The following is a 16,170-nucleotide window of genomic DNA, read 5'->3' on the forward strand; positions in this document are numbered from 1 at the left end:
TTCTTCCTGCTCTGGTTCCGTATTCTTTATCCTTTGTAGTTGATCACTCATGTCCTGCTTGATTTTTTTAAAGATTGCAGGAGCTATCAGGTTCTTCATGACGATGGTCCTTCTCTGGTCTGCTATTCACTGTTCGGTGATCCGGGAATCATTCCAGCCACTTGGTATGTAGTCACACCCTGTTAGTTGTCATATCAGTCCCCAGCTTCGTTAATTTGTAGTATGCCTGCAAGATGTATGTATTCATTTTGATGCTCCTCTATATGCGTTGCCATTTTCTTCCTTCCTGGGGTGGTCACTAGCACAGTTGTGCAAGAAGCACTTCCAGTTGATGGGCTGGATGATCTTGCCCTTCTCTTGTGGTAGCTATACTGGGGACAGTGGCACTTTCTCCACCTTTCTGGCTTATGTCCAGTGGTAGTTCTTGGGAGTGACACCAGATGGCATCACAATCTGCCGTAGCCGCCACTCCGACCTTGGGGTAGGTAGGTCTCTAAGAGCAACTTTCATGATGTTTATTTATTTATTAATTTTTATTACTATTAATTTATTTGTTATTATTATTCTAATTTACTACTATTATTATACCAGTCTCCCAGCGTGATGGAGCTGTGTTTGCTTCCGCCAAGGCAGGACTCAAACCCAGGTCCATCTGGCTAGTAGTTCAGTGTCATAACCACCGGGCCATCATGCCATTATTATTATTATTGTTCTTTTGTTATTTCTCCCTGATTGGGGGATTCCACTTTGTGACGGGTACTGCTACTAGGTACACAGGATGGTTATTGTTATGTCTGGTGTTACTGCTGGTTGAGGAAATCTCTGACTATCCTACAGGTGTTCAGGATTGTGACTTTCTGGAGTTCCTTGTAGGTGTTCTCTGGTAGGTGTCCTATTGTTGCTATGTAGTGTCTTTCGCACCATACCGGTGGTTAATACGATGATCATTACTTCTTGCATATGCCACATTTCCTTGACCTCATGTCTCAGGTTTGTGTACTTCCTAATTTTTTCCTCAGGGTTTTCTGGACATTGCTAGTGTTGGGCACCGCTATGTCAATCAGGTAGGTAGCCTTTTCCATCTTGTCCACAAGGGTTATGTCCGGTCTGTTGTGCAGGATGGTCTTATCCATTATTATGGCGCGATCCCAGTACAGCATGTGGGTTGGGGTCTCTAGTACTGCCTGGGATTCGTGCTTGTAGTATGGTATACTTTCTTTGGCCAACTGGTATTTCCTCGCTAGTTTCTGATGTATTATCCTGGCTACATAATTATGTCTACGAGCTTACTCAGTCTGAGTGATCACCTTGCATCCCCCTGTTATTATAATAACAGGGGGGATGCTAATTATAATAATTATTATTATTATAATTAGCCATCTGGTGCAAGGAAGCCCAAGGCTTATGCTGCACCAGCCAAAAAAAATTTCTGAGTTTCCCTGAGAGAGAGAGAGAGAGAGAGAGAGAGAGAGAGAGAGAGAGAGAGAGAGAGAGAGAGACAGACAGACAGACAGAGAGAGAGAGACAGACAGACAGAAGGAGAAGGGAATCACCAAGAATAAAATCCCCCCCCTTCCCTGTGAAAAATAGTAATTTTTATTTTTTAATGTTTGTTCAAAAACTGCAGATGTTGAAATTTTCGCCACATTTTTTGATTAATTTTAATTGAAACTTTCTTCTTACTGCACTTTTTATGGGACATGTAATCAGTTTACATAATGTTGTACTCATAAAACATGAATTCAATAAATTTCTATTAAATAAGCACCACAAAAATTCACATCAACTGAGTGTGGTACTTGTTAGGTGGTACCCAGTAAAAATAAATCACTAAAATTCAAAATATACAAAATTTTCAATATAATTAAATGGCCAATATTTCTGATTGCACAAATTATAACTAAAAACCACTATTTCAAGTGTCAGCATTTTTGTTTTTTGGTTTCAGGTTCCCTTTATTTTCACAGAAACCTTCACTTGATAGTGTTTCACACAAATGTTCTACTGACAACTAATTCTTTGTTTGTATATTGCAAACAAGAAGACAGACTGGATCGTGGGTTGTGAATAGTTTCACCTGAATTGGTTTCTCGTAGATGGATGCTATTGTAATTAGAGTGTTCTGTCACTTTCAGGGGAAGGGCTAAACAATGTCTTTGCAGAGAGAGAGAGAGAGAGAGAGAGAGAGAGAGAGAGAGAGAGAGAGAGAGGAGTCTACTTCAGCCACTATTTCAATTGTTGGCAGTTTCGCTTTATGGTTTTCACATTCCCTTTATTTGTTTTTTTTCACAGCAAGAGTCTACTTGTGGCTAATTCTTCCTTTGTATACCACAAACAAGGTGGTTTGGCTACAGCCTATAAACAGTACATTTTATAATCTTTTTATTATATATGTATCTGTACTGTAATATTGCAAGATTGCATGAAGATAAGCTTCGAAGGCCCGAATAAGTTATCGGGAAAAATTAATAAATGAAGTGATTGATACATATGCAAAGAAAAAGCAAAAACATGCCCAGAAGGACCAATCAGCTAAACTCCTATATCTGTGCCTCCTAATATTTCCTGTTACTAAAAAGCAATTGAGATAAGATTAAAAAACTGAAATACCATCTTTAACACAGGAAAACATGGATATAGAAGTAAAGGAGCTGCAGATGATTCCGTCTTGGAATGCTTTGCTGAGGAATAAATTTACACAGCAGAGCATCCCTACTTCCCCAAAAAAGAAAAACCAAAGATTGAAAAAAAATAAGCCTTAAGCACTTCGAAGGCCCGAATAAGTTATCGGGAAAAATTAATAAATGAAGTGATTGATACATATGCAAAGAAAAAGCAAAAACATGCCCAGAAGGACCAATCAGCTAAACTCCTATATCTGTGCCTCCTAATATTTCCTGTTACTAAAAAGCAATTGAGATAAGATTAAAAAACTGAAATACCATCTTTAACACAGGAAAACATGGATATAGAAGTAAAGGAGCTGCAGATGATTCCGTCTTGGAATGCTTTGCTGACTGATGGATCCACAAAGCTCAAGTAATGGCTAAATTCCTATAATGGAATTGTCGTAGATTGCTGCAAAATGCAGAAGACATCAAGGCACTTTTATAAAAGCACAAACTAGCCTTCTTTTGCTTACGGGAGACTTATCTAAAGGCAAATGATGACTCCACCATGTATAATGTTACTATTATTTGTAAGAAAAGAATTGTAAATGGCCCCGCTCATGGAGGAGTCACTGTCTTGGTGGACCCCATTTCACCATTGCTACTTATAACCAACATAGTGGCACTAGCAATTTGCATTACAGTAGAGATTTTTATTAACAGTCTGCTCTATTTATCTGCCACTGGGAACTGGTCTTCCCCAGAAAGACTTTGATGATCTCATAATGCATTTGTTCCCCCCTTTCTTACTTTTTGGGAATTTTAATGGACATAACACCCTTTGGGATAGTTATAACATCAGTGGAAAGGGATGAGTCGTAGAGCATATTCTCACAGTGAACTCTTCCTTCTAATCTTTCTATCCTATCTTTCCAATCTTTCTATCTTACCATCGATCTTTCTATCTGCTCCCCTTCTCTCCTTCCTTCACTTACTTGAGAGGTGGAGGAGAACCCATATGGAAGTAATCACTTCCCCATGATAACTTTCTTACATAGTGGGAGAGCTTATCTTCCTTTAAGGCTGTTCCTGGAGGAAGATTGATCAGTTTGACTGAAATACCTTTCAATATCTGACAAATTTTGACATCACTGCAGTTAGTTATGGAGCCTATCAGTGTTGCAGATATGTCTATCATAGAATGTCTCATTCGTGCAGTTGCAATTGCAAATCCAGTGGCATAATCATGGTAGAATTCAGAATGGACAGCAGCAAAAAAAAAAAAAAAAAAAAAAAAAAGGCAAAACTGCAAAGGCAATAATTTGATGTTATTCCACCACAGCTGATTTCATAGCCTTTAAATGTGCACATGCTGAGGCACCTTACATCTTATGCCAGAGCCAAATGGAATCCTGGATCCATTTTACTTTTTTCTGTTACCCAGGCTGATACCAGTTGTAAAGTGAACTGGGACAAAAATATGGAAAAAGAAGGTTCTGAATATAATGGATGCGCAATTGCAGACTCAACTGCAGTAGCCAATGCTCTTTGGGAAATTTCTAACATCTCAGCAATGTTATCTTATTCCTCAGAGTTTCTGGTCCTTTAACACAAAATTGAGAAACAGGCCCATAATTTTTCATTAAAGGATATTTATTCATATAAGGGTAATACCCTTCATGAAATGATTAAACACCTTTCACCAATAATCCATGGATTAACTGTTTTTCCTGTAGAACAGAACCTTCCCTGAAGAGCAGTTTCCAAGCAACTGGTACAAAGCAACTGTCTTTGCCTTTGGTAAATCAGGAAAGGATCTTTAATTTCCAACAAATTACTGTCTATCATTCTGATAAGTAGTTTGTGCAAAATATTGGAGAGATTCTCATATTTTATGGTACTTAGAATCACATGACCTCTCTCTCTCTCTCTCTCTCTCGCCTGCATTCATTATGACTTCTAAGGAACAGGTCCATTTTGGACCTCTAATTAAGAATGGAAATATCTGTTTGAGATGCTTTCTTAAAAAAGAGGTCACCAGAGACCTGGTGACCTCTTTTTCACCAGAGGCCTGGTGACCCCGTCATCTTCTTTGATATGGAAAACATGTATGACACAACTTGGAGATTTGATATTTTAAAAGATCTTTATAATCTCGGTCTAAGGGGTCACACCATTACATTTTTATATCTTTTTTTTTTTTTAAACTTCAAGTAGGATCAACTTTCTTTTGGTGCTTTTGCAAAGAGCAGGAAGTACCCCAATGATCTGTTTTAAGTGTCATGCTTTTTTCCATTAAAGTAAAATCCATTACCAAACAACTTCCTCCAACTGGAAACAGTCTGTTGTGTTAATGACTTCAGCATACCTTCCTATGTCATGTAACATGAGGGTTGGCGGGCCTCCGTAGCCAGGTGGAAAGGAGCAGCAGTGCGTAGCACACGCTTCTTGATTAGACCGGGGTTCGAGCCCGTCACCACCAAATATGGAGGATGCGGAAAGGTCAGGGAATGACCACTGCATATTCCTGGAGCAATATGGCCTTAGTTGCTAATGCTCCTAAAAACCAAATAACAAACAAACAACATGAGGGTTATCGTGAGACAACTGCAACAAGTCATTGATTACCTTAACACCTGGGCAATGGCCAATGATTTAAAGTTCTCACCAAAGAAGACAATTTGTATAAATTTTTGTTAGAAGTGTAACCTATATCAAGGGCAATGAACTGGCAGACATTGTGGCCAGATCACCACAACCCCAGCATAATCATAGCCTGTTAGTCTACTATACAGAGTACATGCAGGTAATATACTCTAAATTACTTTCTCAGTGGTATCAATCTTGTCGGCAGGTCGTGAATCAGCTGTATAAGATAAAGCCTGTAATCAAACACTGGCTGCCAGTCTGTACAGGAACTCTAGAGAGAAAGTTGTTCTTGCTCGACCCTACATAGGGCATAATCATCTTATGCATTCATTCCTACTGATGGTAGATGAATCTTCTATGTGTGATAATTGTGATACCTTTTTTAACAATTCAACATATTTTATCCAAGTGTCCACATTATAAACATGAACGAGGTTTATTTTTTACCTTTTTGTCAGCTGTCTGATCCCTATACACTCAGATTTATCTGACATTGACCAACTGTCAGACATTTTTAATTACTTAAAAGCTTCCAATCTTTGTATTCTTATATAAAATGTACTTTTTTTCCCTTTTTGAGATAATTTTATTATTATGCTTTTTTTTTGACATAATGACATAATTTTTTAGGTCATTGAAATCTTTTAACTCTTATCTTTTATGTGATTCGGTTGTGGTGTGTATAGATTTAGCCATTAATACACCAATCACATATTCATGCAAACCAAACTCATATTCACACTATTCCTCAACAATTTCTTAGAAACAATTTTTGATACTCAAACCTCCACAGGATTTGCTTTTCTTACTAGATTATAAAAATGACAGGGCATAATGTGTGCCACTAAGAAGATATTCTTAGTGTCATAATCCACTAAGAATATCTTCTGACTTAATAGAAGAGACTCAGCTTTCCTCCTTGTATTGTCCCCACCATTTTGGAAGGCTAGGATAAATCACTTCATTAACCACTTAGTAAACTGTTTCCAGAGCATTCAATGCCATATCAGAGTGTTTTTCAAGTGCATTGTGCCATCAACATAATGAGGCAAATACATGTAATTATATTAAGCTGAATGTTTCAGACATTTTTAAGGGATCTGCTTTGCAGGGAGATGTGCTATTAGTTGCATTCATAGATGAATATTGAAGAGCATCTTATATATATATGTGTTGGTTTGTTTTCTATATGTTTCACCAATTGCAATCTTAATTTTAATAGTAATGAACTTATATTTTTCAAATATTTTGACAATATTTTAGGTTTTGCTGGTGATGGTATTCAGTGCACTTTTACTGGTATTTGTAGTTCAAATAATGGAGGTTGTCATCCATTGGCTACGTGCATTGAAAACACAGGTAAGTGGGTTTTTTGGGTTTTTTTTAATAACATTTTTATGTTATATTCTGTTATATTCTGTTTACATCGGGCAGAGGAATTTACAATAAATCCCAACATTTTGTGTTAATAAAATCGGTAATCATATTTAACAGTCATGCAGGCTTGAACTGCAGTCCACTCACTCAAAGAGCATGTGCTCCTGCACCTCACTCCTGATTACTTTGCTATATCAGGCCTGTACATGAAAAAAAAAAAAAAAAAAAAAGGTTATTATTTAAACTATTTTTCTATATGGTGAAATACTGTTATAACACATTTTTTGGTAGAAATGATTTATTTTATTTTGTGCTGCAATGTTCTTAATGAATAGTGCTCAAATTTATTTTAAAAGTACTGTACTTGTAAAATAAATTTGGTAAGTACTGTTGCATTTTCTAATGTTCAGAGATAGAAAATGTTTGTATTTAGAGTATTTTTTCAACAGATAATAAAACTTTGATTTTTAAAAAAAGTGTAAAAAATACATTTTTAAAATTTAAAATTTTAATTAAAAAATAAATAATTACATGTAATAAGTATTACAGTTCATTGATATACTTCAAGCAGAAATTTAAAGAATTTCTGAAGAATCTTAATAATTTAAAGAATTGAAGAATCCAAAGAATTTAAAGAACCCAAACATTTTTTTTTTTTCACAAATAAAAAGAAAATTTGGGACCTATCAGGTTCTGTGCCATACGTGGTTGCAGGGGGGGGGGGGGGGGGTATGCCACCACTGCCATGTTAATTATCAATGTTAAAAGTAATAATAAATAAAACTTCAACAAAATGAGTACTACAGCAGTAAATAAATTTATACAAAAAAATATTTTAGAAGCATGTTTAATTTATAGGAAGAATTACGCTATAACTCAAAAATGTTTAATACTTTTTTTGTATTCTGCAGAAGTTTAAGCCACATAGAAAAATTATTATTATTTTCATTAAATCATTTTAACATTTAATTTTATTTTTCATGCTATAGTACAAAAATTCAAGAAAATATAAAATCACAGATTTCAGATTGTGCCAAAGTAATGATGGATTTCTAATTTGAATACTTTTTTCCAAATAAGAAAATATTTAAAATTTCTGAATCCATTAAAAAATACAGTTTCCTCTTTTGTGGTTTGTTATCTACTTTTCTTTTTTTTTCTTCACTTTTTGTCTTAAGAATGGATAAAATTTAAAACCTCTTTTCAGACATCAATGTATTGAAATGGTTTGTTAACATTTTTATGCATTGAGTTTTGGTGTATAAAACCAAACTGGTGTTTTTAACCAAACCAAACCAAACAGTAATTTTTCATGATTTTCACAATTTTCTTTCCATAGAACTGAGCTCTTATAACTGAGTTTTAGTGCAATCTAAAACTGAACTTTATTTTTCTTCTGTAAGAGGCTCTGTGAAGGCTATCTATTAATTGCATGCTAATGATTATTTTAAGATTAGTGGCTATTCCTCTCTCTACTTTATTAAATATGAAAAAAACTCTTACTTTAGCAGTTGTGGAAATAATGCATATTGTTTACAGAGTTATTAAGTGAAGCATTCTGATATATGGGATCCACCATTGTTACGGTTATGTTTGTTTTTGTTTATTAGTATGAGAAGTGGAAAATGATGCAAGCAAAAAAAAATACTACACATTTCATCCATCCCTATACTCTCCAAGAATTTGTCTAGATCTTCTTTAAATTTATTCAAACCACCCACTTCCACAACAACAAATGGAAGTTTGTTCCAACAATCAACCCACTGCCTGAAGGAAATTTTCTGTACATACATACTGTAATCGCCTTTCCTCAACTTGAATTCATGCCACTAATGTGTGTAGTGTCAACAAGAGTAGGCATGCCACCAACATTTAGCTTACTCAATCCATCCAAGGCCTGAGGTATTCCTCAGTCAGATTTCCCCATATGTGCTGCTTGGTCTCCAGGTGCTGAAGTTCTGTTCTGCAATTTGCAGAGCTGAAGCATTTCTTGGTAAGAGCACACTTTTGTACCCTTCATCAATCTTGTTTCCTTTCTTTGCACTGTTCCAGCAGATATACTTCATTCCTTCCTAAAGTGAGGTCTCCAGACCTCTATACAGTATTCAAGATTCTAATCATGGCCTTGTACAAAGTGATAATCACCTCCTTATCTCTGCTAGCAAAATTCTTTACCTCATTGACAAAATCACATTAGCTGTCACAGCAGCCGATCTGCACTGCTCAGAAAACTTCATATATGACTGCACAATTACTCCCACATCTTTTTTATTTTCCACTACTCTGAGTGTAGTACCACACAGCTGGGATTTCTGCTACCCATTGCAGAACCTTGCATTTGTTAATGTTCAACTGTAATTTCTCAGCCCATTAACCTAATTTTCCTAGCTCTTGTTGCAGAACCTCACCCCCGATTACTGTTGTTCCACCCTCCAACCTTTGTGTCATCTATAAACTTAGATATTAAGCCTGATATGCCTTAGGTGCCTCAGTAGCCAGGTGGGAAGGATCAGCAGTGCGTAGCACACGCTTCTTGATTAGACCGGGGTTTGAGCCCGTCACCACCAAATACTGAGGATGCGGATAGGTCAGGGAATGACCACCGCATATCCCAGAGCAATATGGCCTTAGTTGCTAATGCTCCTAAAAACCAAATAACAACAACTGATATGCCTTCATCAATATCTTTAATAAATGTAGAAAACAACATGCCCAGAACTGGAGGACTCCACTAATAACATTGGTCCACTAAGAGCAGTGCCCGTTAATAACCACTATCTGTTATCTCCCACAAGCCAAAGCAGTAACTTGACCTTTTTGCCACATTGCTCCAGTTTGTACAGCAGTCTTTTATGTGCAACAATATCAAAAGCCTAATTGAAATCCAAGTATAGGATATCAAAATTATTTTTTTCATTCAGTTTTTTGGTCACTGTATCATAGTATCCAATCAGGTTGATCAGACAAGACTGCCCCATAACAAATCCATTCTGTGACTGCAGTATAATTGCATTACTTTTTTAATCATGACTCCATTATTTTCCTGGAAACCGATGTTAAGCTAAAATATCTGTAATTGCTCATGTCACCTTTTGATTCCCCTTTGTGAATTAGGGATACATTTGCACATCTCCAATCCATTGGGACCTTCCCCGAATCCATGGATGCTCTCATAATTATGGCTACGGGTTTGTTTACCTTCTTTGCTGCCTCCATTAATATACAGTAGAGTCCCAATTAACCGAGACTTGTTTAACCGAGGTTCCACATTATCCGAGGTGAATTGTCAAAAAGTTTTATATAATTTGTCACCAAAGACAAGAGACTCTAGTTCAGTACAGACTGCGAATGCACACTAGTTGACTGTTGAGCCATGCTGATCTTTTATGTTTGTTAATTTTTTATTCTCTAATCTATGATCTTTTATTCTCTAATTTTAAAGATTTAATAAAAAAGATTTAAAAATTTCTCTCTGTAATTTTCAATTTTTTTTTATTTGTTATGTTTCATATATGTTATTAGGGTTAGTGTAAGCATTATGAGTTCAAAATGAAACGTGTTTTTGTTCTTTAGATATGAAGTTGATGTAATCAAATGCTTGGATCAAGGAGAAACAATAAAAAAAAGTGGCTAGTGACTTAGGTGTTGGTGAAGTGACTATAGGGGACTGAAGAAAAAAGAGAGTGGTAATTGAAAAATGATGTTCACAAAGAGCATTTGTATGTGAGAGTGAAAATTTGAATAGAAAATCAATGAAGAAAGGAGAATTTGAACAAATTTGTGAAGCTCTTTTTTTGTGGTTCACACAGATGAGAGACAAAAGAAGCTGATTTCTGGACCGATTTTACAGGCTGAGGCCTTAGAATTTCATAAACATTTAATGAGGGGGAAGAACAATTTGCTGCAAGTATTGGTTGGTTGGATCGTTAGGAAAAAAGGTTTGGATTTAGAAATCTGAACATCACTGGGGAAAAATTATCAGCTAGTATGGAAGAAATGGCAACATTTACTGCAAAATTAGCAAAAATTATTCAAGAAGGAAATTTTAATTTGGATAAATTTACAATTGTGATAAAACGGGCCTGAATTATAAAATGCTCTAATCCAAAGCACTTGCAGCGAGAAAAGAAAAGTCAGCTCCTTGTTATAAATGAAGCATGGAGAAAATGAGAGTACTGGCATGTTCAGTTTCATCAGGGGGGGGGGCATATGCTTGAACTAACTCTCACTGCAAAGTCAAAGAACCCCCGAACTTTAAAAAATGTGAACTGTTTGCCTGTTAACTACACAAATCAAAAAAATGCTTGGATGGATTCAAGTTTGTTTAAAACATGGTTTCATGATGAATTTGTCCTTAGCACAAAAGTATATTTGAATGAAAAGAAACTTCCCTATAAAGCACTTTTAATTTTAGACATTGCTCTATCCCATCCCGACGAAAGTGAACTAGTTTTTGGTGACGTCAGAGCTCTGTTTTTGCAATCTAATGTGAACATCCCTTCTTCAACCTCTTTGAATTGCAGCTATAGGCAACATCTGCTTCAACATCTTGAAACAGGAATCAGTGTTGTTGAGAATCTTAAAAAAATAAACATCAATAACATTATTTCCTGGATGGCAGAAGCATGAAACGACGTTAAAACATCTACTTTTATTAAATTCTAGAAAAATATTTTATGCTCCAAACTGAAGCCAATGAGAATAAGATGGCAAATGAAGATGAAAGAAGTGAGGACCTTCCTGTTTCGGACACTCTTACTGCAGAGGATATTAAAGAGTGGACAAATTCTGATGAGCAGCTGGAAATGACTGATTCCATGATCGTAAAGTTTGTTGATGAACACAAAGATGAAAGTGAAGATGACAATGAAGGGTGCACAGAAACTACAAAAAAAATGACAAATGGCAGATCTAAATGCCATCGAGCCAGCTTTATGATATATTGTACAGCAGGAGGATATGTTGTTATATTATATTGTACAGGAGGAGGATATATTGTACAGGAGGAGGATGCTGATGTTTTGTTACCTAGGTGCTTACAAAATATAGCAGCTAAAAAGAGGTGAGCTTCTATGAAACAGAAACCCATTAAGGAATTTTTTTATCTGATATTAAGGGGTGGTGCTAATTAGCATTAGCATTAGTAGAGACGTTTGATGCAAGAAAGAAAGCTTATGCAGCATCAGCCAAAAAAAAAAAAAAAAAACCACTTCCACTTCACCCCTCTGTTCGTTCAAAATACCTGTCCAGCTGAGCCTTAAACTTATTTAGGCTATCAACTTCCACGCCAAGGGATGGAAGTCTGTTCCACCAACCAACCACCCGCTGGCTAAGGGCAAATTTCCGCACGTCTATCCTACATCTGTCTTTCCTCAATTTGAATTTATGCCCTCTCAGGTGATTATTCTGAGAGAGAGAAGAAGAATCCCATCAGCATTGAGCATGCTCAAACCATTCAAAGCTTTATACACCTCTATCAGATCACCTCGCTGGTGCCTAGTCTCCAGACACTGTAATTTGCAAAACTTAAGCCTTTCTTCGTAAGAGCACCCCTTTGTTCCATTCATAATCTTGTTGCCCCTCTCTGTTCTCATTCCAGCAGCTCTACATCCTTCTTGAAATGAGGCCTCCAGACCTGTATACAGTACTCTAGGTGTGGCTTGACCATTGCCTTATACAAGGGAATAATCACCTCCTTATCCCTGCTAGAAAAATTCCTATATATCATTGACAATACACCATGAGCTACTCTTGCAGCCTGTCTGCACTGCTCAGAGAACTTCATCCTGTACAACCACCCCCAGGTCCCTTTCATTCTCTACCACCGTCAGTGTAGTACCACAGTGTTGATACGTTGCTCTGGGGTTGCAGTTTCCCATGTGTAGTACTTTACATTTGTCAATGTTAAACTTCATTTGCCACCTCTCAGCCCATCTGCTCAACCTTTCCAGATCCTGTTGCAGCAGCATAGTGTCAGTAGTGTCCTTGACAACCCTGCCTACCTTTGTATCGTCTGCAAACTTCGACATTAAGCTTGATATACCATCATCAATATCATTTATGAATACAGAAAACAATAATGGACCCAACACTGAGCCCTGAGGGACTCCACTAATAACATTAGTCCACGACGAGCAGTGTCCATTGATTAACACTGTCTCTCTTCTCCCCCTCAGCCACCCCTTTATCCACAGCAGCAATTTGCCTCCAATGTCACACTGCTCCAATTTGTGCAGCAGTCTTCCATGTGCAACAGTATCAAAAGCCTTTCTAAGATCCAAGTATATAATATCAAAGTTATTCTCTGCATCCAGATCCTTTGTGACTGCATCATAGTATCCAATCAAATTGGTCAGGCAAGACTTCCCCTTAACAAAACCATGCTGTGTCTGAGCTATAACTGAAGTCTTGTCTAAATGATCCTGCAGTGCTCCTTTAACTAGTGCCTCCATTAATTTTCCTGGAACAGAAGTTAAACTCACAGGTCTATAATTACTTGTGTCAGCCTTTGATCCTCCTTTGTGAATTGGGGTTACATTTGCACATCTCCAGTCTGTGGGTACCTCCTCTGAGTCCAAGGAAGCTCTCATAATTATGGCTAAGGGTTTGCTTACTTCCTCTGCTGCCTCCTTTAATATAACTGGATAGATCCCATCCGCCCCGGGTGCCTTTCTTGTGTTTATCTTCAACAATTTCTCCTCCACTTTACTCTCAGTTATTACAAGATTCTCTAGCTTACTGCTAGAGTTGAATACACCTCTGGCTTTCCCTTCACTAAATAACTCCTCATGTGTGAATGTCGATGCAAAATATTCATTTAGTTTGTTAGCTACCTGAGCAGGATCATCAACAGTTGACCCATCGATATCAAGTGGACCAATCTGATTCATCCCCTTCCTTCTAGAGTTTACATAAGTAAAGAACTCTTTGCCGTTTTTCTTTGCATCCCTTGTCAAAGATTTCTCGTAATCTGCCTTCACCTGCCTAACCTCCTTTGTAACTTGGTTACAGATCAACTTGTATCTATCATAGGCTTCTGTGTCATGTGTTAATTTGTATGTATCCCATGCATGTTTCTTCTCTGCCATATGCCTCATCAGTTCATCTGACATCCATTTAGGCCTAAACCTTGAACGATATTTCTTAGTTGGTATGTAAAGCCTAGTAGCTTCCAAGATAAGTTCTTTGAATGCTTCCCGTTTTGCATTTGCTCTTGGTAACATCATCATCAGTTAGTCCCACTGTATAGAATTTAAATACTGTCTCAGTCCATCGTAGTCGCCTTTACGAAAGCAATAACCCTTCCCTTTACCCCTAATGGTAGTTACCTCTTTGAGTAAATCCCACTTCAGCACACTGTGATCACTGCCACCTAGTGGTTCTGTAACATTTGAAAAATCTTACAAAAATAAAATTTTTTATTAAGACTTTGAAAGTTAGTTTTCCTTGTGGATTCTTGCCGTTAGTAGGATAAAATGGTAATATCCGAAGTTTCAATAACAAGAATTATTCAGTAAGAATTGTAAAATTAGTGATGTAGTAGTAATGAAAACAGAGCCATTAGCATTAACTTCCGTTAAAGCGGGGAATAGACGGTGAATACTATGGCAAAAGCAGCAAGTGGTTCACGAAACAAACAAGTTAAGGTTTATGCAGAGTCGAAATTTACCGCAGACCGGAAGTCGGTTCTTAAACGCACACACAAGGTTCCAAATATAGATGGTGTGGTCACTAATGTCACTTTTTGTGGTTTTAGAACGCTATGGAGACAAGGCGTTATATGTGAAGAGTAAAGTTGTTTTTGGGCAATCGGCACCATCAAACGGCATACCGGATGGCCACAGATCCAACAGGTTGTAAAATAGGGTGTATTGATCACGTGCTACTGGGCTGGTGGAATAAGGGGTTTTCCAACAAATGGAATGAGATAGAATACGAAAGTAAATGTAAGATTGGTAGAAGTCACTGGGAAATGGGCGTGGCGAAATCGGCAGTAAGAGGTAGGAAAAAGGCAGTGAAAGAGTTGCAGAATACACTAAGTTGAGATCTTGGCGGTGTGGATGAAAATGGTTTAAGGACACAAAGTTGAGATTTTGTCTGTGTGAGTAAGAATGGGTTAGTCAGACACATAGTTTAAATTTTTGGTCGGTGCTAGTGAGAATGGGTTAGTCGTTGAGAAAGTCAGAGTTGTTTGAGTGGAACATAGTCAATGTTGGCTCTTTGAGACGTCTAGGAGTTGGGAAGAAATATGTGGAAGACAAAATGAGTCTCTCACAAGGAAAGGGTAGACTCAAATCTGCCGTTAAAGACCAAGATTCCTGAAATCTTGGAAAGCAAAGTGCTGGAATCGGATGGAATCGGAACCCTGACCGACATGATAGTAGCCATTCCGAAACAGGAGAAGTGTATCAAGTGGGCTGAATAAAATGAAGCCGAAACCTCCTGGCAGCACAACTACCAGTAAAGTGTAAAGTGTGTTTAGGGTCAAACGGCACCAGGGGTTTCCCCCATCTCCGCGTAGTTTACATTGTGGTGTGATACAGTTCACTGTAAAGGCCAGAGATTTAAAAGTATATGGATCTTGAGGTGTGTGATGTTGTGTACCGTTGTTCTTCTGGCCATTTAGCCGCCGGACCCCAGCTGAGGCCCGACGTTGCCCACACTTCGCCCCGTGGAGGCAGACCAGGTACACTAGTATTACAGTTATTTACTCTGGCAGTCCCTGCCACCTAGTTTCCTGAGATTTCAGTGGCAAGGACCTTAAAAAAAAAAAAAAAAAAAACGTTTGCGTGGGGTGATCGCTAGATTGAAAGACCGAAATGTGAGCGAACTTAATTTGGAGCTATTAAATTTTGACCTGTGGGATATACGCTGGCGAGCAGGTAGAGAGGGAGAGGAGACTGAAGACTGGGGGGAGAAAGACAGAAGAAATGGGGTCGATAGAGGAGGCGACCCCATTATAAGTCAGTGGGGCATGCCCATGCCCCACCAGGAGGAAATCTGGGTTGGCGAGTAGGGGAGAAGGCAGGAGGGGAAAAAAAAAAAAAAAAAATCCTGTCTCCTCCCCTACCGCCGAGGGAGGGGGAAAGAAAGATGGGTCCAGCAAGAGCGCCGGCACCGATTGCCATTATGGCTGGCATATGCAGAGCGGTCTCATTGGGCTGGTTGGAATTCAGCTGAATAGTAAGTCACTCGTGAGGCTGTGTCCTGTCCGAAGGAGGCCCACATATCATTTCATGGTTGTTGTTGTGGTGGTGGATGCGGGAGAGTCCGCCTTCTTGTGAAGAGGGCTTGCGCATATTGAGTGAAGGCACTATAAGTATCTTTTTCAGTTAGTATCAGATATTCCTGGTCTCTTAGCGTTATTTGGGTGGTGGTTATAAATCGGCAGCGGAGATCCTCGTACAGTGGGCAGTCGTACATCAAGTGCCCCCATGTCTCGCGTAGTCCGCAGTGGCATAGAGGGGTGTCACTCAATCCGAATCCATGGAGTTTTTCTCTTATGGCGCCATGGCCGGTCAACAGGTAGGTGGCG

General features: G+C 38.1%; 1 protein-coding gene across 1 annotated transcript in view; it reads left to right on the forward strand.

Annotated features, from left to right (window-relative positions):
* The window catches only part of LOC150088286 (cubilin-like), a 670,594-nt gene that overhangs the window by 377,217 nt on the left and 277,207 nt on the right, over positions 1 to 16,170 (forward strand). Inside the window, exon 12 of the mRNA XM_090370103.1 lies at positions 6,522 to 6,617. Within this exon, the coding sequence (XP_090226229.1) occupies positions 6,522 to 6,617 (96 nt within the window). The remainder of the gene's footprint in view (positions 1 to 6,521; positions 6,618 to 16,170) is intronic.

This window comes from Mastigoproctus giganteus, chromosome 3 (assembly GCF_048544385.1).
Source record: "Mastigoproctus giganteus isolate SK-2022 chromosome 3, ASM4854438v1, whole genome shotgun sequence".
Lineage (NCBI taxonomy): Eukaryota > Metazoa > Arthropoda > Arachnida > Uropygi > Thelyphonidae > Mastigoproctus > Mastigoproctus giganteus.